The 27,430-nt window shown below is 37.0% G+C and overlaps 1 protein-coding gene across 1 annotated transcript in view; it reads left to right on the top strand.

Moving 5' to 3' along the window:
• The window catches only part of LRRIQ1 (leucine rich repeats and IQ motif containing 1), a gene marked incomplete at its 5' end in the record, with an annotated part of 112,919 nt that overhangs the window by 54,703 nt on the left and 30,786 nt on the right, over positions 1–27,430 (top strand). The window contains 5 exons of the mRNA XM_083365242.1: positions 10,324–10,413; positions 12,326–12,441; positions 13,004–13,099; positions 17,348–17,433; positions 26,091–26,192. Of these exons, the coding sequence (XP_083221368.1) occupies positions 10,324–10,413; positions 12,326–12,441; positions 13,004–13,099; positions 17,348–17,433; positions 26,091–26,192 (490 nt within the window). The remainder of the gene's footprint in view (positions 1–10,323; positions 10,414–12,325; positions 12,442–13,003; positions 13,100–17,347; positions 17,434–26,090; positions 26,193–27,430) is intronic.

Raw genomic sequence — 27,430 nt, forward strand, 5'->3', positions numbered from 1 at the left:
ATCAGGCTAGAAAGTGGGAGTCAAGTCCTAGACCCACCTTAGACTAGGTGAACCTGGTCTAATCACTTTCTCTCAGCTCTAGAAAGGAGACGAACCAATTCTGAAAAAACTTACCAAGAAAATTGCAGGACTTGTCCAGGCAGTCTCCAAGAATTGGACAAGATTGAGCAGAAAAAAATAAAATAACTTTTATATTTTGTTTTTTAAAAGGTTGTATACATCCAAATTCATACCTACTACCATTATTATGCTTTAAAATTATTCTGATATAAAATTGTAAAATGTCATAGGTACCATCCTCATAAAAAAAGAGGAAGAAATCTTTATATTTAATGAAACAAACTCCTGTGTACAGAATCAAGCTGGAAGACTAAATTTTCCGTGCTTCAGATAATTTCTTACCTTCCAGTAAGAATCTTCCTTATTCATTCATATTTCTGATCTGGTTTGTTACTTAATGTAAACTAATTTGGTAGGGAAAAGTACTTTCTAGTTATTGTATTTCAGTGAGGTGAAAAGATAACAAAATGCCAAGTATTTATATAATGTAAGGTCAGAGCTATATGTGCTTATGAGCTATCCCCATATAGATGTAATTATATAGTATGACTTTAGACTTTTGGTCACCTAGATTCTGGTGATTTGTCATCTATCTATCTATCTATCTATCTATCTATCTATCTATCTATCTATCTACCTCTATCCCTATCCCTATCCCTATCCCTATCCCTATCCATCTCTGTCTGTCTGTCTCTCTCTCTCTCTCTCTCTCTCTGTGTCTCTCTCTGTGTCTCTCTCTGTGTCTCTCTCTGTGTCTCTCTCTCTCTCTGTCTCTCTCTCTCTCTCTCTCTGTCTCTCTCTCTCTCTCTCTCTCTCTCTCTCTCTCTCTCTCTCTCTCTCTCTCTCTATATATATATATATATATATATATATATATATATATATATATATATATATACACCGTATTTTCCAGCGTATAAGACTACTTTTTAACCCATGAAAATCTTCTCAAAAGTCAGGGGTCGTCTTATATGCCAGGTGCTGAAAATTTAGGGACAGGGCTGGCTGGAAAACCTGGAGCGGATCTCCCATTTAGTCTGCGCAGGGAAAGCGGGACCAATTGGAGAAGAAGCTGCAGTCTGTGATTTTTTACAGGCTGGGGTCTGGGCGTCTTTCCTTCTAAAGTTGAAGAGCAGCTGTAGTATATCCCAACTTGAAAGGCAGGTGGGGAAGGCAGCAGCCAGAGCAGCGGCTTAGCTCTAAGGACACATTTGACTCAGGAACTGGGCGGGCTGGCTGGAAAACCTGGAGCGGATCTCCCATTTGGTCTTTTTTTTTTAAATCCCATTTATATCCTGCCCTTCTCCGAAGACTCAGGGTGGCTTACAATTTAAAGCACAAATCAATGTGCTTAGCAATAGCCTTCAATCTGTGTATATGCCTGTTTATTAGGGCTTTCACCCCCCCCCAAGCAGCATTATTACAAAGTCAGCTTATTGCCCCCAACAATCTGGGTCCTCATTTTACCTACCTTGGAAGGATGGAAAGCTGAGTCAACCTTGAGCCTGGTGGGATGCGAACCTGCACTAATTGCAGGCAGCTGGTGTTACTTAAGGCTCTGTGCAGGGAAAGCTTTAGAGTGAATTAGGAAAAGTGAAAAAGTGAATTAGGAAAATAGGGAACGGTTGCTGGAATTGGGTATGTGTAGTTTAACGAAGAGAAGGGTGAGGGGTGACATGATAGCAGCGATCCAATATCTCAGGGGCTGCCACAAAGCAAAGGGAGCCAAGCTATTCTCCAAAGCACCTGAAAGCAGGACAAGAAGCAATGGATGGAAACTAGTCAAGGAGAGAAGCAACCTAGAACTAAGGAGAAACTTCCTGACAGTTAGAACAATTAACCAGTGGAACAACCTGCCTCCAGAAGTGGTGAATGCTCCAACACTGGAAGTTTTTAAGAAGAGACTGGACAGCCATTTGTCTGAAATAGTATAGGGTTTCCTGCCTTAGCAGGGGGTTGAACTAGATGACCTCCAAGGTCCCCTCCAACTTATTATTATTATTGTTAGAGATTAAACTTGATTTGGGTGACAATATTATATAATGGAGTAAAAGCACCTTTAAGGAGTTAAACGGCCTAAGGGTGTGGCTGTAATTATTCCACATAAAAGAGAGTTAGATGTTACACGTAGTTGCTCTTGTATATGTGTTTGATGTTAGTGTTTGGATACCTCTTGTTCTCTTGTTTGCTAACTTGATATTTATTCTCTCAAGAATTAACTGCTTGCTACAGTGTATATTGTTTTTGATATTGGTAAGCAGCTTTTGTATTTTGATACTATGTTTTTATGGACTGACTTTTATGTGCATGATACTGGATTGATACTTGGACTATTTCTTACTGTGTTTCTTTTTGTTGTCTGAGTAAAAATAAGTTATAAAACTCGTGTTAGTGCATTACTGTTTGCCTAAAAGTCCCAGTACAACTTCCACTGTGTATTAATAATACTCTGTTAAACAAACCATTTTTTCAACAACATATTCTAACAATGGTTATGGGCCCAGATCCAGTGTGGTGCTGTGGACAGGCACAGTATTGTATTTATATTTCCTAACTGAGTTTTCAAATTCAGACAATGGCACAAGGACTATTCAATCCATTCTGCATTACCCGGCTTAATGGGTCAAACTACGTATCCTGGTCTACACAATGTAGTTTGCTATTACAAAATCAAGGTCTTTGGAAAATAGTCCATAATCCTCCTGATGTAACTGCCTGGGATCCAACTAATGAAGAAGATAACAAGAAGATTGTAGACTTCAATAAAGACAATGATAAGGCTTTATCTATCATTGGGCTAACATTAGGAGACCAACAGCTAGTCCATGTGCGTGGAGAAGAATCTGCTGCTAAATGTTGGGCTAAGTTGAAAAAGATTTTTGTTCGGGACAGTGTTGGTTCTCATATAAATCTTACCAGAAAGCTATTTAGAGCTAGACTGGAAAAGAATGGCGATATGTTAGCTCACCTTAACTTTATAAAAGCAACTTTGTTGGAACTGCAAGAAAAAGAACTTATTTTCTCAGAGCTTCACCAGGTTTACATCATTTTATCATCATTGGATGAGAGCTACGATGCCTTTGTATCGTCCTTGGAGGTTTTGTCCAAAGAAGACCTAACTGTTTCTTCAATAACTGGAAGGTTGTTAGAAGAATCAAGATGTCGTATGGAGAGAAAACAGTTGAGAGAGCCATTGCAACAAGAAATAAAGAAGACTGAATCTGCTTATATTTTAAGGAAATGCTTTAATTGTGGGTTAAAGGGACATATTGCTAAGTTTTGTCAGAATAGTAATTGTCAGAGAAAGGAAAGCCATAGAAAGAATAAAAAGCTGATTAATGTAGCTGTAGCTAATAGAACTACTAATAACCACAATTGGTGGGTGGTAGATAGTGGAGCTACACACTGTATTTCAAAAATAAAAAGGGATTTTGAGAATATAAGGTCTAGTAAAAAATATATTTCTATGGCTAATGGCTGGAGAGTCAAGGTCTCTGGAGAGGGTAAGGTTTACTGTTCATTTTTAAAACAAAATTTGGAAATGCTATATGTTCCCAGATGTGATTATAATCTATTATCAGTTAAGGCATTATTGGAAGCAGGTTTTAAAGTTACTTTCCAAGGGGAGGAATGTCTTATTCAAAAGAATGAAGTGAACTTAATAGCTAATATGAAAGACGGTTTGTTTGTAATTAGCAATGATCCTATAATAATGGCTACTACTTGTACAAATCAAAAACCACATGATGAATGTATTCATTTATTACATAGAAGATTGGGTCATGTGAATTTTAATACACTAAAAAGAACTGTAGCTTTGTCTAATGGGTTTAAGTTAAAGGCTTGTAAGAAATATCTACAGTGTAACGTATGTGGTAGAGAAAAGAGCAGGGCAGCACCAGCTAATAGGTTAGATGGATTTAAAACCACAACTCCATTAGAACTGGTATTTATGGATTTGATAGGTCCTATGAAACCCAGTTTAGGGGGTGCTTGCTACATATTAAATATTCTAGACCATTATAGCAGATATGGGTTCTGTTATCTCCTTACGTCAAAAACTGAAACTATACAAACAATATCTAATTGGCTCAAGTTTGTACAAAGGAAAACTCAGTTAAATGTAAAAACCATAATAACAGACAATGGAACTGAGTTTGTTAATAAACAGTTCAATGAGCTGTTAGTTTCAGAGGGAATAGAGCATAGACGTACAGCTCCTTATAGACCTCAGCATAATGCATTTGTTGAACGGAGGGGCCAAACATTGCAAGCTATGATTAGATCTATGATTGAAGATTCTGGTTTACCTGATAGCTTATGGGGAGAAGCAGCAAAATGTGCTAATCATATTTTAAACAATGTGGTTAGTTCAGCTACAGGTAAAATTCCTTATACCTTATGTTATAAGAGAAAACCAAATCTTAGTTATATTCACACATTTGGGACACCTGCTTGGGTACATATTCCAAGTTCAATAAGAAATAAAGGAGAACATAGAGCTAAACAATTATTTTTTGTTGGCTATGAGTTAAACCATAAGTCTTATCGGTTTTGGGAGAAAGGTACTAAAAACATTTATTGTAGTTCTAGCGCTGTTTTTCAAGAACAGTCAGGCTGGGAAAGGGTAGAAGATATTGTATATATTCCTCAACAAGATTTAACTAACTCCTCAAATGAAAGTGATAAAGAAGAGGAGGAACCTGCTAGAGAGATCAAACAAGAACCACTGATAGTGGAGACAGGAGAGGAAGAAGATAATAATGTAAATGTACCTATAAGTCCAATAATTCTCAGAAGGTCTAACAGGGAAAGACGACAGCCTGATCGTTTCGAGGCAGGTTTAATTTGTCAAATAGACATTGAACCTTCTAATGTTGAAGAAATAAAAATGTATCCTGAGAATGAAAGAAAGAATTGGAAAGTAGCTATGGATAAAGAAATAAAGTCTTTGCAAGATCTTAATGTTTATCAAGAGGTTAAAATACCTAAAACAGAAAAGTTAATTGGATGTAAATGGGTTTTTAAACTGAAAGAAAGTGTTACAGGAGAGGTAATACATAAAGCAAGATTAGTTGCTCAAGGATTTGCACAGAATAATAGTGATTATGATGAAGTATTTTCCCCAACGTTAAGAGCTTCCACTCTTAGGGCTGCTTTAGTTTGGGCAGCAAATAAGAATTATAGTATAAAACATGTAGATATTGAAACTGCTTATTTGCATGCAACATTAAACCATGATATATATATGAAAGTTCCATCAGGAATAGAAAGTAAGGTAGGGTACTGTTGGAAACTGAATAAGAGTTTGTATGGTTTAAAACAGTCAGGTTATGAGTGGAATAGATGTTTAGTAAAAGAGTTAAATAGTTTGGGATTTAAAGCTAGTATTGCAGATCCTTGTTTATTTATAAAACAGCAAAATAGTGAATTATCATTGTTATTATTATTCACTGATGATATTGCTATTATAGCAAAAGATGAAACAGAAACTGAAAGAATAATTTCAGGGTTAAAAAGAAAATTTAGAGTAAAAGATCTAGGAGCTATTAGTCATTATCTAGGGCTGGATATTGTCAGGACTAGTAAAGGATTTAAACTGTCTCAAGCTAAGAAAATTAATGGTTTGCTGAAACGTTATAATATGGAAAACTGTAAACCAGTAAAAACACCTATGGTTCAAGGTTTTGAGAGTTTAGCAGATAACAGCAATGTCTTTGATAAAAAGATATATCAATCATTAATAGGCAGCTTGATGTATTTATGTAACTGGTCAAGACCTGACATAGCATTTACAGTTAATCATTTAGCTAGATATTGTGAGAATCCTACAACCAGATGTTGGCAAGGTGCGAAAAGAGTTTTAAGATATTTGAAACACACCATACATTATTCTCTATATCTAGAGCCAACAAAGGAATTGGAACTAAAAGCATTTGCAGATGCTAGTTTTGCATCTGATACTGTAACCAGGAAATCCACTTCAGGATTGGTTGTATTATTGGGAAACGCTTTAGTAGGATGGAGGTCTAACAGACAGAAGCATATAAGCTTATCAACAACTGAATCCGAATTTTCTTGTTTATCTTTATTATGTACTGAGCTATTGGTATGGAAACAATTATTGTTTGATATGGGTTTAAATTGTAATGAACCAATAAAAGTGTATGAAGACAATCAAGCAGCTATAAAATTAGCAACTAATGCTGCAGTGAAAACTAGATCAAAACATACGGATCTACGGTATCTAAATGTCAGACAATGTGTTAAAGATAATTTGATTAAACTGGAATATTGTGCAACTGAAGATAATATTGCTGACCAGTTTACTAAAGCTCAGGGTGCTATAAAGCATAAATCTGTTTGTGATATGTGTAATTTGAGATTGTAAAAATATATGTATAATATGCCACCCAAAAGGGGAGATTGTTAGAGATTAAACTTGATTTGGGTGACAATATTATATAATGGAGTAAAAGCACCTTTAAGGAGTTAAACGGCCTAAGGGTGTGGCTGTAATTATTCCACATAAAAGAGAGTTAGATGTTACACCTAGTTGCTCTTGTATATGTGTTTGATGTTAGTGTTTGGATACCTCTTGTTCTCTTGTTTGCTAACTTGATATTTATTCTCTCAAGAATTAACTGCTTGCTACAGTGTATATTGTTTTTGATATTGGTAAGCAGCTTTTGTATTTTGATACTATGTTTTTATGGACTGACTTTTATGTGCATGATACTGGATTGATACTTGGACTATTTCTTACTGTGTTTCTTTTTGTTGTCTGAGTAAAAATAAGTTATAAAACTCGTGTTAGTGCATTACTGTTTGCCTAAAAGTCCCAGTACAACTTCCACTGTGTATTAATAATACTCTGTTAAACAAACCATTTTTTCAACAACATATTCTAACAATTATTATTATTATTATTATTATTATTATTATTATTATTATTATTATTATTATTATTGTTTAATCCACTTGCACTGTTTTATGTTTACATGTTTGATGACAAACAGCCTTATGTTTATAAGTGACAGTTTTCCTACTAAGCACCTGCATGTCATAAGCATTTGAATTAAAATTACCATATTAAAATCAAATCTGATGTTTTTTAATTTTTATTTGGTGTGCGTTGGAAGAGGGGTAGTCTTATACGACGAGTATAGCCCAAACCCTATAATTTAACAGGAAATGTAGGGGGTCGTCTTATACGCCCAGTCATCTTATACGCCGGAAAATACGGTATGTTAAGTGTTTGTTAAGTATTTAGAATACTGACTGAGCTGGAATGCAATTTATGTTTTCTCCTGAACTCACAGTCCTTCTTGATGAGCAGGTGGCTAGGAGGGGCCTTTGCACAGATTTATCCTGTGCACCAATTGCACCTTATCCTGGACCAGGAGGCCTTGCTCATGGTCCCTCATGCCCTAGTCACCTCCTGAATGGATTATTGCAAAGCATTTAGCATGGGGGCTACATCTGACGATCACTCGCAAGTTACAAGTGGTCCAGAACATAGTGATGCACACAGTATTGGATGCCCATAGGTTTCTCCCTATTATACTTCTATTGTGTGAACTGTACTGGCTCCCAATTTTCTTCTGGGTGCAATTCAAGGTGCATTTCAGTGGTTAGCACCATTAAAACTTGACAAGGTACGGGACCTGATTATTTATTCATTCATTCATTCATTCATTCATTCATTCATTCATTCATTTCCCTGTGAATATCCATTTGTCCCACTAGATCTGATGGGACAGGCATACTCCATTTCCTCTCCCTAAAATCTTACTCTTCCTAGTGAGAGTTGAACAGTGTGCCTTTTCCGTGGATGCTCCTACACCATTCGCCACCCTTCTAGCCTTTTGGAAGACTGTTAAGACCTGGCTTTTTACTGAAGTGCTGGAATTATATGGGTGAAGGCATGGAAGGAGGGCAACTGAGTCCGCTGATGCACAGTTTTTGTTTGTTGTTTTATTCTTTTTATTGATTTCATTATTATTTCATTTATTGGCTTTATGTGTGTTCTAAGCCGCCAAGAGTTACATAAGGTGGGCAGCCATATAAATCTTTTCAATAAATAAATAAAGCAGAGCAGAGCGGCATTCTCTGTGCCAAGAAAGCTCTTTAAAGATGATAAAACCAAACAAAAAGTTGGGTTGTTGTTGTTCTTGGGTTTTGTTATGTTCGTTGTGATTATTATTTTGAATTTCTGTCTGTCTTCATAAGGAAAAAAGGGAAATTAGGAAAAATTAGGGGGGAAATGGAATTCTTTCTTTTTGACACAGTAAAAACATGGAAACCTTTCTCTCAGAATGAGAAAGCATTATAAACCTGACCCAAATTCAGCTGCATGTAAGAAAGTGCATTTAGAGCAAAATTTTGGCTCAGAGTGATGGTAGTTCATCTGAGTGCCCAGAATATCTTTTCAAGGGTTACCTTGTCATTAGAACTAACCAGTAAACTAAGTTACAGATGACATTTCCTGAGGCTTTACAGAGTTTTAGAGACACTTTTTACAGCAATAATACAAAAATGGCTTGCCAGAATATTTTTCAACTTCCCAGACCAGTCAAGAGACCTGGAGTTGTCTGGTAATGGCCCATTTAATATCAAGTACACCTAAATCTGCTTAATTTATGAACTCAGTCACCACTAGCATTGCCATCAGATATGTCATGATATGGTGGTTTTAATTTAGTTCTGTATCTTTTATAATTTTATTATTAATTAGACTACTGGCTGAAGAATATTTCTATCTAGAGGACCTTTTCACCTAAACTGTCGGCAAATTTATTCTTTTCTGAAATTTCCAGAAGCCCCTTTCATACTGTGAGCATTGGTGTGGAAATCCTGGGCAGATGGAAAAACTTAAGTTACTATACTGTGCTGTTTCAGCACCACCACTTTCAATAATTTTTTAAAGTCTTGCAGTACTTTGCAAGAGTGCCCTAAACATTCTGGTTTATGCGTTTCCGATTTGATTGACTGATTTGGGAGGTTGTTGTAAATCCAGCATTGCCTGACTGGATGTGTTTGCTTCTATGCTTTGATAATAGTTGCTCAGCTTTTATGTTGTAAACAAACATTATTACAAACATATTTCTTGTCTCCAGTGCTCCTTCTTTTGAGATTACAATTTCAAAGCTATAGCAAAGGTGATACATGAAACTGTAAGTTATTATGTACTTCTTTGGTTTTAACTGAAAATGGGGAAAAGAAGAAAATATGTGTACTTCAGGGAACAAAATTGGAATTCTTTTAATGTAAATGGTCTCAAAAGTCAAACGTCGTTATATTTCACAGCTGTAATTTTCAACTTATAAATTTTGAAAGTAAGTTTTAATTTAAAAAAGTAACAGTTGCATCAGGAAAAAAAATACTAAAACCTGGCTTTTTTCTTGTCCTTTGGGGCCACAATGATTTGAGTTTGTGTTCAGAGGACGGTAGGAAAGTGGGCTTCTATTTGCATAGGAATGTCTTTTCAATTTTAATTGAGACTGTGTATCTTGTTGCCTCTATCTCATCTTGGGTACTTTCGCCATGACCTTAAGACATATCTTTTCCAACAGGCTGACATGGACTGATGATAATGGGGTTTTTAATTATGATTTTAAATGTTTTTATTGGTTTTAGTGGGGCTTTGACACAATTTAATTCTTTTTTAATATTTGTATTCATTTGTATTTTATTGTTGTTAGCCTCCCTGAGTTCTTCGGGAGATAGGGCAGCATACAAGTCTCATTATAAGTAAATAAATAAATATACCTTTCACAAGTGCAATGTTCAAGTTTGGCAGCCATGTACATTCTTGAGACAAACTAACTTATTAATTCTCCAGACAGTACTTCCATAAGAATCATGTACTTTCATTTTTTTCTGGTGTAATTCTAAGTTTCACAAAATTCCAGTGTGCAATTTTACATAGAAGCACCTATAATATGCAGAAGTTAATTTTCTGAGTTAAATCCTGTCTCTGGCACTGTCTGAAGCTAAATATGAATGAAAAATCATTTAGAACTGATTATCTCCATTAGTGTTACTATTAATCAGCAGTAGGTTTTTAAGTATATCATTAATCCAAAACTGTTCCTTTTCGCTTCATATTGTTTGGCTGCATGTTAGCTGACAATTCTAATATATGATCCAGGAATACTGGAAAACTCATACAGCATAGTTAAAATGCTACTTCATTAAAGTTATTAAAATGAATTTATATTGTCCTTGCACTATTAACTTCACTGCCTTTTTTTTAACCAGGCTGTCGTAGAGAAAGAATGGCCAGCTTTGGATTCCAACTGCTTCCTTTCACAAACAGTGCTTTGCTCAGACCAGTTGCCCTCGCCAAAGGTAACATGTCACGGAAACTTTATTCATCTTTGGCCTTTGTTCATTCCTTTAGAAACGTGCTATAGTATACTTGGTATGATTAATATCACAATTTATTGACTGAAGAAACATAATTACTTTTAGAAGTCTTTAACTTCCTCCTCATCCCCAGATATAATTTTTCATGTAGCTTTTCTTTGATTTGCTTAATTTTTCCCCCTTTATTTTGGATTTCTTTCAACACTTTACTTCACAGTAGCAAAACAAAAAATGATATGTCTCAGCTGCACATTTGGCAGTGGATTAAAAATGGCTAGATGACAAAGTGCTTTAAAAAAAGACAGAAGTGTACATTATATAGCAACAGCTGAAGGTTTTCAGAACATCTAAAAATCATTGAACTGTAATGCCTGTTAGTTGCTTCATAAGCTGAAGTGTAAACTTTCATTATATTTTCTAAAGTGTATAGTGTATTTCCTCCAGTAGTAAGAGAATGATCATAAACTGGAGAAAGTAGTGCTGCATATCTATTCATTTTCCTCTTATGAAAGTAGTTAAGTTTTGCATCCTGTTCTAAACCCATGCCCTTGAGTGAATTCATTTATTTTAGGTAGGATTCCTATCCCAGTAAAGATAACTGTAAAAATTATGTAAGTATGTTTTAAATTGAAATTCATAATCTAGAAACAGTGTAACATGTGCAGTTTTAAATCTGCTCACACCATAGGTATATTGGGAGATTTTAGTGTGTTCCAGTTTATGGTGAAATGACTGGATCCTGTTAAAGTCTGTGGCTGTGATCCAATAAAAGAGACTATGGGTATAGGAGAATGTTCCACAATGCCGGATGTTTCTTTGAAGTTTTCAGTTGGGCTGCTTCTACTGCTACAGAGGCCATTGTTTCATTAAAAATTTAAAATGCATCCTGTCTTTGCAAGATGCAGCTGTTATAAAAACCTCAAGCCTCTAACTTCACAGAGTTCTCTCTACACATAATTTACTTTATGTCAAGTCCTAAGAGAATAGTAAACAAAAACATCCTATTTTCATGCCATGCATTTTAGTGTACTTACTTGCTTTGTCTTGCATATGCATTGTGCAATGTCTTGCAAACCTTCTATAGCTTTATTATTGTGTGAAAAGTTTATTCAACAGTGGTGCATATTCCTAAATGCATAATTTATAGGTGAAGAAATATTCCATGTGAACCAAAAATAATATATAACAGTCTGCATTAATATTAAATCCAGATAAAGAAACTCACTACATAAGAACAATGTGTTATGCAAATAAGTTACAGTGTGAGGTTGCTTTGAAACCTGGAAATTTCAGCTAATGAAAAAAATGTAACAGCAAATCTATATGTATTTTGACTGTGTTACATAATTTGATCTGGCTGACTGTGCATTTCTGCACCAAGTTAAAAATCTTCATTTTACTGTTGAGAATTTTTTTCTATATGAGACTGCATATCTTAGAGGCCTCCTCTTAATTATATTCCCCGTTAGGCTTACTATCTCCACCTGTGCAAGCTCAGTTTTTAGAAGCAGACCATTATAGTAATTGCCCCAAAGCAAGTTATTGCCTCCATTCACACAATGTCACAACTCAGGTTGGTTCAAAAAGAGTATTGCTATTTGTATTTCATTTTTTATTTCGACTGATTGATTCACTTACCTTTTGATTGACTTGAAATTACCTGTGTTGGCACTGGTTTCATTCTTAGACATAGTTTAAGCTTCATCTTTTTCCTCTATTGCGATTTTTTTATTAATATTTTCTTTCTTTATTAATTAATTTGTAGATTATCTTGGCCTAAAGAAGTAGCTTATTAAAAAAATGAAAGTGATACTTAAGTCAGCCCTTCTTTCATGCTTCATGATCAGGCAAAAGTAAGATAAGTATTAATTTTAAAAACTTATCTCTTTACAAGTGCAACAAACCAACAGGAAGTCAGGACAGCTCATTTCATTTAAAATCACCTCCTCATAAAATATGGCAGTTTAGGAAAATGTCAACATTATCAGACAACAGCCAAATTAACAACCGGTAAGTTAAATAAATCGCTTTATTTATTGCTCTTTGTAGTTATTTGCATACTGACAACACCCAAGATGAGCACTGGAAGAATAATTGAAAACATCTAGATGCTTTGCTATCCTAATTCCTGCAAATAATTAAATTTAGAGCACATGTGCTCATAACTAAAATGGCACATACCAAATTCAGTATTTTAACTTTTCAATGAGCCATTCTTTACTCATTTAAAGAAAAGTATAGCAGTACTAAACCCTCAAATCCGAAAATTTTAAGAGAACAAAAAATCATATAAAGCATCAAAGGAAAATCTCTAACATAAATAAAGTTTTGCTATACACTATATTTCTTTGCAAAAAGATCTTGAGATATCTTTGAAGCAATTGAAATATAAATATTTTGTAAATATTTTATATAAATGTCTAATTCTTATTATCCTCCAGCATAAGACTTTCCTGGAGCTTAGTACAGATTTTATTTCTTAACTTCAGAAGATAATGAGAATTGGTAGCACAGGAAAAGATTTGAATCTTGTTGGACTAGCTTTTCAGTCTCTTGGTCTTGCTCTCCTTAGGTCAGGAAGAAGCACTGCCTCAGAGCTTTCTGATATGAAGTCCTCCCAAAAGTTATCACTACAATCTGAAAAGGAAGAAAAAATTTCAGAAGAATGGTATGTTTGGTAAATTTATTTTATTTATTTATTCATTTGATTTTTTATAGCCGCCCATCTCAACAAAATGACTCTGGGTGACATACATCATAAAACATAAAAACAAAAAGCAATCAAAGCAATTAAAACAACTAAAGTCGTACAAAGTAGTATACATGACACCAAATAAATGGTGTCATGCGGACCTGGCTTGCATCACGGAGACTTGGTTGGGCCCAGAGGGCGGTGTTCCTTTGGTTGATCTTTGCCCACCAGGTTTCCGGGTGCTACACCGGCCTCGGGCTCATGGTAGGGGCAGGGGAGTGGCGGTAGTTATCAGGGAGACCTTATTTCTGCGGGAGACCACCATTCCCCAGATAGTCGGGTGTGAGTCTCTCTTCTTGAGATGTGGTCCTGGGGCGCAGTTGGGCTTGCTGCTGGTGTACCTTTCGCCTAGTCGTGCAGCGGTAGCCCTGCCTGAGCTACTCGATGTCCTCTCGGGGTTGGTGATTGAGTTCCCCAAACTTATAGTTTTGGGTGACTTCAATCTACCATCCCTAGGAGGATCATCTGAGTTAGCTCGGGAGTTCATGGCTTCCATGACGGCCATGGACCTGACGCAAGTAATTCTTGGACCAACTCATGAGGGAGGCCACACCCTTGACTTGGTTTTCTTATCTGGACGGTGGTTTGATGATCTTGGTGGGGGCTCTCCAACTGTTATGCCCCTGTCATGGACCGATCATCACCTCCTGCGGCTGGTCTTCCGTTTTGCCACCCCCCGCCATGGGTGTACGGAGCCAACTAGATGGTACCGCCCCAGGCGCTTAATGGATCCTGATAGGTTCCAGGCAGCGCTGGGGTCCCCACCTGCCTCCACTGCTCACAACTCGGCGGATGCCTTAGTGGAAGCCTAGGAAAGGGTGGCCATGGAGGCACTTGACCAAGTTGTACCCTTGCGGCCCGTGACTCAGTGCAGATCCCAGCGAGCTCCATGGTTCTCCGCGGAGCTCCGGGAGATGAAGCATTGGAGACGGGGCCTACAGAGCCGTTGGAGGTCCAGCCGATCCGAATCCGACCGGTTGTGACTAAGAACCCACATTAGGTCTTATCTCGCAGCGATGAGAGCGGCGAGGTCTAATTACTTCTCCGCCCTCATCGCGTCCGCAGATAATCACCCAGCCGCCCTGTTTAGGGTGACCCGCTCCCTCCTTAATCAGGAGGTGAGGGAGGAACCCTTGCAGGGTCATGCTGAGGAATTTAGTCAACATCTGTTGGATAAAACTGCTCGGATTCGGACCGGTCTAGACTCCAACTGGGCAGAGTCTGACGATCAGGACACGGGCGGTCTTGTCGATGTTATCTGGGAGGAGTTTGATTCTGTGACCCCTGAGGAAGTGGACAGGATTATGGGGAGGTTGAGCTCCACCACATGTTTATTGGACCCGTGTCCTTCCTGGCTGGTTTATGCAGCTCGGGAGGGGACACGAGGCTGGTTCCAGGCGGTTATATCTGCTTCGAGTGAGGGTAATTTCCCCGCCGTCTTGAAGGAGGCAGTGGTGAGACCTCTCCTCAAGAAGCCTGCCTTGGACCCAGCTGTGTTAAATAAGTTTTGTCCGGTCTCCAACCTTCGCTTTCTTGCGAAAGTTGTTGAGAGTGTGGTGGCGCATCAGCTCCCTCTGGTCCTGGATGAAGCGGATTATCTAGACCCATGCCAATCGGGTTTCAGGCCCGGGTACAGCACGGAGACGGCATTGGTCGCTCTGGTGAATGATCTCTGGAGGGCCCGGGACAGGGGATATTCCTCTGTCCTAGTCCTATTAGACCTCTCGGCGGCTTTCTATACCATCGACCATGGTATCTTGCTGCGGCGTCTCAGGGGATTGGGAGTGGGAGGCACAGTTCTTCAGTGGTTCTCCTCCTATCTCCTGAGACGTTCGCAGTCAGTGTTGGCAGGAGAGCAGAGGTCGACCCCAAGGTCTCTCGTTTGTGGAGTTCCTCAGGGGTCGGTCCTCTCGCCTCTCCTGTTCAACATCTACATGAAACCGCTGGGTGAGATCATTCGTGGTTTTGGAGTTGGGTATCATCAGTACGCTGATGATACCCAGCTTTTCATTTCTACCCCAAACCACCCCAGTGATGCCCTCGACGTGATGTCCCGTTGCCTGGAGGCGGTTCGGGTCTGGATGGGGAGGAACAGACTTCAGCTCAACCCTGACAAGACTGAGTGGCTGTGGATTCCGGCATCCCGGGATATTCAGAATATTCCACCTCTCTCTATGGGGGGTGAGTTTTTACCCCCCGTAGATAGGGCTCGCAACTTGGGAGTCCTCCTAGATTCGCGGCTCATTCTGGAAGATCATATAGTAGCTGTGACTAGGGGGGCTTTTGCCCAGGTTCGCCTGGTGCGCCAGTTGCGGCCCTATCTAGACCGGGATGCCCTGTGTACGGTCACTCATGCGCTCGTGACCTCTCGTCTGGACTACTGCAATGCTCTCTACATGGGGCTTCCCTTGAAGACCACTCGGAGGCTTCAGCTGGTACAGAATGCATCCGCGAGAGTTGTCTTGGGAGTCTCCCGGTACTCCAATGTTACACCTTTTTCTCCGCGAGCTGCATTGGTTGCCAGTTGTCTTCCGGGTGAGATTCAAGGTTTTGGTAATGGTTTTTAAGGCCCTACATGGCATGGGTCCGGAGTACCTTGGGGACCACCTGCTGCCGGCGTCAACTTCCCTCCGCCCTGTGCGTTCCCACAGAGAGGGCCTCCTCAGGGTGCCTCCGGTCAGAGAATGTCGGCTGGTGGCCCCCAGGGGGAGGGCCTTCTCTGTGGGTGCTCCGGCTTTATGGAATCAGCTGCCGGTCGAGCTCCGGATGGCACCTGACCTTCGCTCCTTCCAACGCGGTCTGAAGACCCATCTATTTGAACAAGCCGGCCTGGCCTGATGGGGATATGTTGCGGTTTTAATGAGGATTTTTATATTGTTATCGACTGTTTTAGCTGGGCTACTATTTAATTCTTTTTAATTTTTGTATCCTGTATTTTTATGTATGCCCTGTTCACCGCCCTGAGTCCTTCGGGAGAAGGGCGGTATACAAATACAATAAAACTAAAACTAAACTAAGACTAAAACTATTACTGTGGATGTTAATACAGCCAGGAAATTGTACCCTTAACACAATTCTGGTTCCAGGCACACAGCCAAATTTTCCTGGGTCTTGAAAAAGGCCAACAATCTCAGGGTCATCATGATATCTGATAGGAGAGGATCTAGGACAACTTGCCTCAGCCAACTTACCACAGCCAATTCACCACGGGCAACTCACTGAGGGACAATTCAATGCTGTATTAATTGTTTCAGTCAGACACTTTTATTATTGGTGACCATGGTTTTGTCGAAATTATTATAACTCTTGTATTTCTGGATTGACTTTTTTATTTTATTATTATTGGCCATAGTTCTGTCAAAATTAATCTAACTTTTGTATTTGTCGAATTGTCCCATGGCGAGTTGTCCCATGGCAAGTTGGCCATAGTGAGTTGGCTATGGTAGGTTGGCTGTGATGAGCTGGTGTGGTAAATTATCCCAATCCAGAAGGGAGAATATCCTAGAGGAGAGGAGCTACAGCAGAGAAGACACAGTTCCTGGTTCCCACTAGCCAATATTCCTTGGCTGACAGGGCCTGCAGCATGGCCAACCTGCCTGATCGAGGCATTTTAGGTTATAGCTATTTTTCAATCATAATGGTTGGTTGAAAGTATACGGTATGTTTAGATGACAATTTTGCACATGTTGACATTATGATATAAAGTAGTTCTGCTATTCTGTTCAACAATATTGTGTACCTTGTTCATAAATGATGGCCAAAGCATCAGGTATGCTTTCATCAGCATTCCTAATAGTATCCATATTGTTAGGACATACAGTATATGAATAGTTCTGGTCTCTATGATTATAAAATATGATTTGAGTATCCATAAATCAAAATTATGTTCTATAGGTTGCACTGAAATATATGCAGCAAGTTCATTTATTTTGTTTTAGAATTGGATGGGAGAAATATATGGAACCCAAAGTATCACTTGAGCATTTTTTGTATATTTAACATTTTGCCTGCACATCTCCTGGCCTTACAATTTCTTGAAAAGACACTCCTGAAGATCAAAAGACCACCCAGAGCCATATTCAGTGTTGCAAAAGGGTTGCTACTAGCATTGAGAAGTTTCTAGCCTGCATGCTTATTAAACAAGAATAACTGTTTCTTCTCTAGGGGTTTCAAAGACATTTCTACTGCACAGCTGATGCTAAAAAGAGCACATAAGATGAAAGCAAAGAAATATAATCCTAAAAAAATTGGTGAGTACCTTTTAAATCTAATTATATAAATTATGCATATTACTTGCTTTTTAAAATCTTACCTATTACTTGCTTTTTAAAATCAGACCTATTCTGAAAATAAACCCTAGCTTGATTTTTACACATGCAGAATAAGCCCTTGTTTTGGGGTGAGGCACACATGTAAAAATCAAGCTAGGGTGGGGGCAGGGGATGGAGCTGTACTATGGGCCCCATTGCTTGAGTTTTTCTGCTGCCGCTTGAGGCAGCATCCCATGTGGTTCATCGTGCTGCTGCCGCCAATTGTAGCATGAGGCCACGAGGCTTGTTGTGCTAATTGTGCCACTGCCAATGCTCACAGCTGGAGGCCACGAGGCTCGTTGCACTCAGCAAGAGGCTGCATGGCACATCAGACCAATCGCACTAGTGCTGCCCCTCTCAGCAGGTGCCCATGAGGCTTGTCACGCTGATCGCGCCCACTCATGATCAGTGTGATGAGCCTCACAGCCTCCTACCATGACAAGAAGCAGTGGCATGATTGGTGTGATGAGCCATGCGGCCTCCTGCCACAAGTGGTGGCACTAGTGTGATTGGCATGATGCATTGCACAGTGTCTTGCTGCAAGCGATGGCAGCAGCGCAATTGGCACAACGAGTCACGTGGCTTCTTGCCATGAGCAGCGGCAGCAGCGTGATGCGTCACGTACCATGCAGCTACAAAAGAACTTGGGCAACGGCACAAGTGTCAGGACATGGGAGACCTAGCTGCAGCGGTCCTAAGGTAAGCAATCCCCTGAAAATAAGACCCAGTGCCTCTTTTGGAGGCAAAAAAAAAATATAAGACGAGTCTTATTTTGGGGAAAACACAGTATTTAAAATCAGCCTTTAGTATGATACTAAGATGTTTAATAAAAAAGAAAGCCCTGCTTAATTGATTTGAAAGAAAGTTTATATAGCTAAATCTTGGTATTGCAGCCAGTTGCAATATAAAGTTTAGTTCACAAAACTGAACATATATGATGATCTCACACTAATCTTTTCCCCCCTCAATTTAGTGATGGTCAGTAGGATTATTTGTTGATTTTGAATATTTAATTCTGTAGGCAATAATTAATTCTCAGTAGAATATTCTCTGGCAATCTTAAGTAATCCAAATATATATATTTTAATCTACCAGAATTATAGAGTTGAATGTTCCTCATCGCTATCTGAAGCTATAGAGGTGGTTATAGTACAGCTTCTCTACTGAAGTTATATACTGTATTTTGAAATCATTTTTTACCATTTTTGTATTCAAAATAGTACGTTTATGTTTTATTATTTTTAGAAATGCCAATTAATTAATATTGGGTGAAGGAAAAGTATTTAAGGACTGTTATCACCTATCCCTAAATATTTACAATGCAAATCAGCCATGGTGTAATAACCCAAAATAGAACATGGAAGAATCACTGTATTTATGGAAGTCTGGATTAAGTTGGAGTTTATATGGTGTGATTGATTTGTTTGTTTGTTTGTTTGTTTGTTTGTTTGTTTGTTTGTTTAAATTGTGTTATAAGGAAGAGTAATCAAAAACCAAATAAGTTTAAAGATCTTATATTTTTGTCACCTAAAATTGGTCCTGGTAACAGTGCTGGTCAGCTTCAAAAGAACAGCAGCTGGAAACAAATTACAAATGGGAGCCAAAATGGAGGCTGGTGGGATGAGCTCTTATGGCTAGGAACAACAGGGCCTTCTTCTAGTGTTTTCATTTAGCTCCACTGATTCTTGATTCCCTCCTCAGAGCTGAATATATGTCCAGTCCTCCCCTGTGAGTGCTGACAGTTTAGCACTGACATAAATAGAAGAGTTTTTTTTTTCATCCTCATGAATGTAGCAGAGGTACCAGGGCCTGGGAAGAGGATGAAGAGGATGATGGTGGCAGGAAGTCGAGGGGGAAGAAGGGCAAACAGTTCCACCAAGATCATAAAAGCAGAGGAAGATATGGTGGAAAGTTGAAAATGGGCTGCTCATAAGCATGGTGGAACTGGTATTTTGAGTCTTGTCCAAAGTTGCAGCCACAGCATTTAATATGAGGTCAGGTTATTGGACTCTGATTGCTGCTTTTGAAAACCAGGTTGATATGCAGTAAGACTATCCTCATTTATAATCTAATTGTGGATAAGATAAATTACCTGGAGTGTGTAACCAAACCTGGACCCCCAACTTATAGGTATGTCCATCTGGTTTTTGTGTCTGGCACCAGCCGCAAATCTAGGCTGGGAGGTGAATTGGCAGTGGTTTTCTGGGAGATCTCAATGGTTTGCAGAAGCTCTGCTCTGTAGATAATGACTGCAAATATGAGACCATTTGGTTACAATTCAGCTCTAGCAAGAAGTTGAGTTTGTTGCTGTTGTACCAGCCTTCTTCCTAACAGCAGCAATCCCTTCCTGAAGAGTTCCAGAGGAAAGGCTGGGCTTTTCCAAGGATCTAATGGCAGGTTCAAAAGAAGCCTTGATGTCTGCCTGGAAGGGTCATATAAAAAGGGCTTTGAATTAGATGGTTCCTACAGGGCCTGTGGGTTGATCCTGGGGCACTCCTTAGTTTTCTGCGTAACTTCAGGAAGTGAAATGCCAGAAAAGACTACTCATCATCTTGACCTCTGCTCAGTGTTTTCTGACTATTATATGTTTCTGCAAATTGTTCTACTTCTTTCTCCTTCTGGACCATGAAAAGCTGTTTTTTTTGGGGGGGGTCAGGGGTCGGGGGGGTACATCAGTTGTCTGGAAAGAAATCAGGGAATAATTTATAAATCACAGGGAATGATTTATAATCATATTCCAGATGTGTCCTGAAAACCATTTGGATTTTTTGAAATCCAGGTTTTTCATGCTGTTTGTTTATCTATTCTGTGTTGCCTATTCTGATTACTGTAGACAATGTTGTCTATTGTTGCTTGTCTTCCCATAATTTTTCAAGATCTCTTTTGTATAAATTAACTTTACTGAATCTTTTCATTCACTAAGTATATATTCTAACCAAATTTCTTCCACACCATTCATTAAGGTATTCTGATAATACCCAATCTCTTTAATTTTCTAATTAAACTGTATATGTTCATTTATGTTACCTGAAGGAGATGAACAACCACAACATATTTAATCAAGTTATTTACAGCATTATTTTATTTTTCTAATCCACATCTACTTGTAATTCTATGTTCCTCTTTTTTCCTAACTTTTAGTTGTACACTTTTTCCAGATTTTGTAGTACTCATCTCCTGCAATTTACTATAGAGTTCATCAGGGTCCTTCACCATTGTATTTGTAGTAGTTACACAGACTTGTCAATATTAATATTCATTGGATATCCACTAATCTTGTCATCTATTGGGTTATAGCAAACAATCACTAGCACTTTTCTGTATCATGTAATATTTAAAATGGCCCATTCCAGTTCCCTTAATAATATCCACTTCATTTCTATTTTGATATTTTCAAGATTTCTTGTTTAATGCCTTTCATATTCTACATTCCAATGATTTGTGTCCTCATAAATGAAAGAATTCATTTTTCAATACTGATCCCATTGGTGACTAGTTTTCCTTTCTGCTTTTATCTGGCTATATCATTCACTGTTCCCCAATAACCAAAGAAATAAATGCCATTTCCAACTGGAGATCTTTTCCATCTGACACCCAAACTCCCCTGAATGTTACAATCATATGCATAGAGTCTCCTTGGCAATTATGAAGAAGCAATTGACTTACCCATTTTCCAAGTTTGATTTGAAGTCCTTTCTCTGGAAGGATTGCTTTCAGAGACTTGTCTTGACTACTTTGCCCTTGTTATAGGTTATAACTTAGTTCCATTGCTTCCTTTTCAAATTTAGTAACAAGTGTAACACATTAGGACCTCTCACTCCCACTGGCATGAAAATCATTTATTTATACTGAGTCCTTGTATCACAATGGTTATGCTGTGTGAGTGTTTATTTAGAGTGATTGATGGATTATGTGACATCAAGTCATTTTTAACTTCTAGCAACCACATGGATATATTTTCTCCATAATAGTAATAATCTAAGGTAGGCTTTCTACAAGATTACTTAGAGAAAGCTGAAATAAATATGTCTACATTGAGAATGAATTTACCTGGATTCAAGCAATGGCAGAATGACATTTTATATACATTTTGTAACTGACATATACCAAAGCTGAAGATCCTCATTTAACACTTTAATATTTAATCCATTACCACTAATGTATACAGTAATCACCAAGTGCAATGTATTAACTATATGAAAATATTTGGCAGGTGGGGGAGGAATTTAAGATGTATTTCCAGTACTATTTTATGATCAGGTTTTATACCTATCAGAAATGTTATTTAAATCTTGACCATGTGACAGAAGAAAATTATCTGGCCCCAAAAGGCTGCATAAAAAATAGTGATCCTCGTGGCCTTCTATCCTGTAATATTACACTATTTAGAAAACATACTGTATGTTTTCTTTCACATATGTTCAACTTCGTGGCACACATATCATTGGAATGTATCATCTTTTCTCCATATGTGATCTGTTTTGTGTAACTAGTGACTAATCCAGTCATAAATATTTTTTTCTTAAAGAATATCAAAGTCAGCTATTTTGTTTTTGACATCTAGAAAGGGGCTTCTAATATTAAGGGGTTTAATATTAACAATACTGAAAATATTTTTCTTATATGTTTGCCTACTAAGAAGAATTCCCAAGTAGATGAGAATGTAATTAACATAAAAATAGAGAGCAGCTGTAGCAGAACAGTGAAAGAGCATCAGACATGAGTTGTCTAGAAATTATAGGTTCACATTTAAATGCAGATCAAATAACTGCTTACTGAGTGGTAGTTTCACCCATATTACGAACTAATCATGCAAGGCATGTTAAAATGATTATGACTAATAATACATAAAGTATTTAAGTACTTATGAAAAACTGTAAACAAATAAACTTGATTTGTATTTTTTTTTAAAAAAATCTCAACAAAAATAGGAGAGTGGTAATGTAGTCTTCATTATTATATTTTTATATAAATGGTTAAAAATGAAATCTTAATGATATGTATCAGGTAATATCATGTCTGAACAGGTTTTGGCTTAGATATAACCTAGACTAAGGAGAAATTTCCTGACAGTTAGAACAGTTAACCAGTGGAACAGCTTGCAGAAGTCATGGGTGATCCATCACTGGAAAGTATTAAGAAATATTGGACAATCACTTGTTTGAAATGTTATATGGTCTCTGGCTTGCGTAGGGGGTTGGACTGGAAGACCTCCAAATCCTGTTGTTTTTTTTCTGAAAAAAGAATAGCAAAACAAAGATATCCCAATTCAAAATAGATTTTTTTCTATCTACCAGTAACTTAATCCAAGAATGGGAAGGTTTACATCTCATTAGCCCTAGCTAGAAAGACCAATAGTCATGGGTAATAGGAATTATACCTAAGAATGTAAAAGAAATTTAGGACCTATTTATATATGTATTTATGTTTTTACCATTTCAGCCTTTAGAGACTTAGGCAGTTTACAAATATTAAGGTAATGACAACCATAATTTATATATTATTAAAAATTCAGTAATAGTCTAAAAGTTAATAAAGAATAATGCAAATATATTTAGCCATTTGTATATATGTTAGGGGTGTCAAACTGCTAGCCCACGGGCCGGATGTGTTACACAGAAGCCCACCCCATTGCCGGCAATGACAAAACAGTCCCGATACGTTGCACAACATCATGTGATGTTGTGAGTTTGACATGTCTGGTATATGTGTATCTCTTTATGCACATAAACTATATATATACATATATGAAGGAGTGGTACAGCTGGACTTGGGATAGGAAGATTTGGCCTGATATATTTATTAACTATCTTTCAAAGTCTTCAGAAATAAAAAATGCAACTATTGGACTGTCCAGTACACACACACATACATATACATTTGCATTTATTTTTTTATTATTTCTGAAGACTTTGAGATAGTTTAGATAGATAGATAGATAGATAGATAGATAGATAGATAGATAGATATAGATATATAAATAGATATATATAGAGAGATTTACCGACAAAGAATTAAAGGGAGAATAGTATAGCTATTTCAAGCTACTTAGCTTTCATCAGCTAGCCCAGGGGTAGGCAACCTCGGCTCTTTTATGACTCATGGACTTCAACTCCCAGAATTCCTGAGTCAGCTATGGGTGTGTGTGTATTTCCCCAAACTGTGGCCCTATGACTTACAGATCTGCCAGGATAAACTCACCATTGACATGGATGAACATATTAAGTGAAATTAAACACAAAAACAAAAGCAGATACTTGTGGTTGGGTGGTTTTAATACTTTGCAGAGCATTTTTGTAAGTTAACGCTTTCAACAAGACAAAATTAGATTTAGATTGATAATTCATATACCTAGCTGTGCCCAACATAATGTAACAGGTGACAAATACTGAAACTCCCTATCTCAGCTTTTAGTCTTTTCTCATTAAACTAGCCAGTCATAATTAGTAGCTAAGTGTTAATTTCCACTGGTTTTGTTTAGACTTTCTCAGGATTATATCCTTTTATCTGGACCATTTCCAATTAAAACATTTCCAGTACAAATTATAATTTCTGGTGGGAAATTATACATATGGTACATCTTGATTCATGAGCATATATGTTTATGTCACAGAAATCCTAACTGGTGGTAAGTTCCCCAAAATGGATAAGGACAAAACAGATACTTATGCAGTAACCATTTGCAGAATATGTAAATGATATGCTGTTTCTTAATTCATAGTTTTCTTTCTAGGAGTTTTGTGCATTTCAGGCTTCAGAAATTACTTTAAGATTTTCTTCTGTTTTTAAAAACATATTTTAATATTTTCTATGGACTAAACTTCTTGCAAGCAACAAACCAAAATAAAACCAGAATTTTAAATATTCATTTTTATATCATTGTATTCATTAAATCACTTGGGGAGACTTAACTTACTATTCCAGTCTCTGGTATAATGATAGTTGTAGAAGCATAGCAGGAATTAGTAGATTAAATCTTTTATGTGGATATAAAATAAAGAATATCCCCTTTGCCTCAAAACAATAAATTTGCTTGGCGGCTCTAGGGATTGGCAAGTTATAATTTAAATTAAATATTCATAGTTTGTTGATATTAAAAATACTTTTGACAACGTATCTTAAATTCCATGAGAAATAAAGCAGTTGTTTACACTGAAAACAGAGTACTAACTTTAGTGCAAAATAAAATCAGTGACCAAGACCATCTGCGTGTCATATTATTTTACTCAGTATATATTTATCAATGTCTGAAAACTTACTTGAAGGAAAATTAAATTAAAAAATATAATATAAATGATATAAAATTATATAAAAAATATAAATGTAGCTTTATCAAAAGAAAGGACTCACGGGTTTGCTTTCCATACAATTTGTACTTATCTGATGGCTGAATGAATGCATGTGGACCAATGCTGTTAGGTAGTGGCTCAGAAAGCTGTTCTCCTTTAATCCATGATAGTGATGAATGTTTATTCAAATAGTTAAATAAGTTATGGCCACAGTTTAATCAAACGAAATGTGTACTGTGATTTATTCATCTACTGCTGTCCAATCCAGCTATTCTTCTCTAGTAAGAGATAATAGAAAAGGTGCTGGCATCATTCTAGAACATTTCTAACCAAGAATATTGGCAAAATCTCAAATATTCTTTAAATATGGTAGAGATAATATAATCAAGCAGTAGAGATAATGTACCTCTTTGACCTTAAACATCCATTATTAGTAGTAGCAACATATTTTATTTTTTACGCTCTGAATTCCACTAATTCAGTCAGAGTAATTTTGAAGTTGGATTGGGAAAAGGATCAGGAACTGTTTCAAGTTAACCTCAGGTTAAAGATGTGAAGAAGAAGCTTTTAAAAAACTGATTGGATAAAATTATTGTACCATAGTTGAACTATTTCCAACTCTGGTGGAGATGTGGTATAAACACAAAAAAGGTATAAATTGTCATAGATTATGGGCCATTCCTCATGTGGTTCTCCTATTTTTCAGCATCACAGCTAGTTGGATAACCCCAACTAACATTGAGAGGAAAGCTCAGTATTTTGGAAAGTGTCTGTGCATGGACACAAATAAGGTGACGATGCAAAGTAGTCTCTTGCATTGGATTGTTTCTTTAGCTTTAGCATCAGTTCATAAGATATTTAGATTTTTAATCTCAAATTAGACTCTTGATTCAATATAGTATAACATTAATTACTTAATTTCCTTAGGTTATAATACCATTCCTACCCTTATTTGTAAATGAGGGTAGGAACATCTGTAGTTGAGTGTATATTTTGCATTTTTTTCAACTTAGTAGAAAATACATGTTCAAACCAGAACATTCAACTATTATGTAGGCTTTTTATTATAGTTTTATGACAGCAATTTTGTGTATAGTAGCCAAATTACACAATAGTTGTTTTAAGATATATGTTCAAAATTGAGGTGTTTTAACTTTAACTCTTTAATGTTAGAAATAGTATATTTTCCTTCCTAATGTAAAACCTACAAGGATATTCTGTTTCTCTTAATAAATGGCTAAAAGGCGAATACTTCTTTCCAATGAGCAAGATCTGACCTTTTGATTTTAACTTGTTCTTGTCGTCTAGACCCAGCTGTGCGACTGGCGTTGTTCAAAAACAATGAAAATAAACATCCCCCCATGAAACCACCAAAGAAGCCACAGACTACAAAAATTGGTTACTTTGAAGGTAGGCAAAGAAATTTCACTCTTTATCTTTTGATCAAATATTCCAAATTATAAAAGTCATACCAATATTTTGATCAATTTTCTTAAAATACTTTGCTTTAGTTAACAGAAAGAAAAGCTTAAAATGCATACAATTTAAATCTGCTAATGATGCAGGTATACAGGTACATAAAATGTTCCAGTGAAAATTTTAAATTGTAATATTTCAGGAGACCCATTGAAGAGAGAGCTTCATTCAGAATATATTTCCTTTATTTTTTGAAAGTTAGAAATACAGAGTGGAATTTAACACCATGAGCAAGTACACATATGTTATCTGTTAAAAGGATTGCTAGTTTGGAAAGGGTATGCCCTAGGAAGTGAAACAATTAGATTTTTTTAAAGGTTTTGTTAAACTGGAATATATCACCATTTTGAAAAATTATAAGACATCTGAGAGATTCTTCTTTTGCCTTTTTCACTGATACGACATTTATCAGTAGTATAACTAATCCTAGCATAATCTAGAAGAGAAATAAAGGACTTCTAATTGGCAACCATGTGTGAAAATGCTTTTGATGCTGTGGTAAAAACATACGACTAACTTATTTAATGAAACATATTTTTGTATTGTATATTTTCTGGATTTAAATATTCTGCATCTAATAATGTATATCATAGGAAGAAATAAAATTATTCGTATACTGTTAAAATAACACTGAAAAATAAAATGAACAGCTAATATTGCCTCATTTAAATTCCTATTTTGTTGTGGAAAGATATTTCAGTTCCTTGATCCTTGAACTGTAAATGAGCTACTGCACAGTGGTTCACCTTTTCGCATGTATTTGTATATGAATATAACTGATCTCAATGTTATGGTAAAAAAGATATTTAACAAGGGAAATTGTTAGAATCATGTTTTCTCCAAATGAAGTATTAATCACATGGAGACATGTAATACTGCAGGAAGGTGAACAGATTCTGAGAACAATACAAGATGTAAAATGTCTTACACCAGTAGATAAAGAAAATGTTTCCATCTTTACTGAAAAAAGTGTGTGTGTGTGTGTGTGTGTGTGTGTGTGTGTGTGTGTGTGTGTGTATGACAAATGCTTGTTAACTATTAGATTACCTTGCTAGGCCCCAAACATGGGACAAATCTTTATCTCTTGTGTCAGCCTATCCTGAAGGCCATCGACAGGCAGTAGTCACACTGGTGACAGCTCATATTTGTGTAAATTTTAAATTGCTAAATTT

The sequence above is a fragment of the Vipera ursinii genome, assembly GCF_947247035.1.
Source record: "Vipera ursinii genome assembly, chromosome: 6".
NCBI lineage: Eukaryota > Metazoa > Chordata > Lepidosauria > Squamata > Viperidae > Vipera > Vipera ursinii.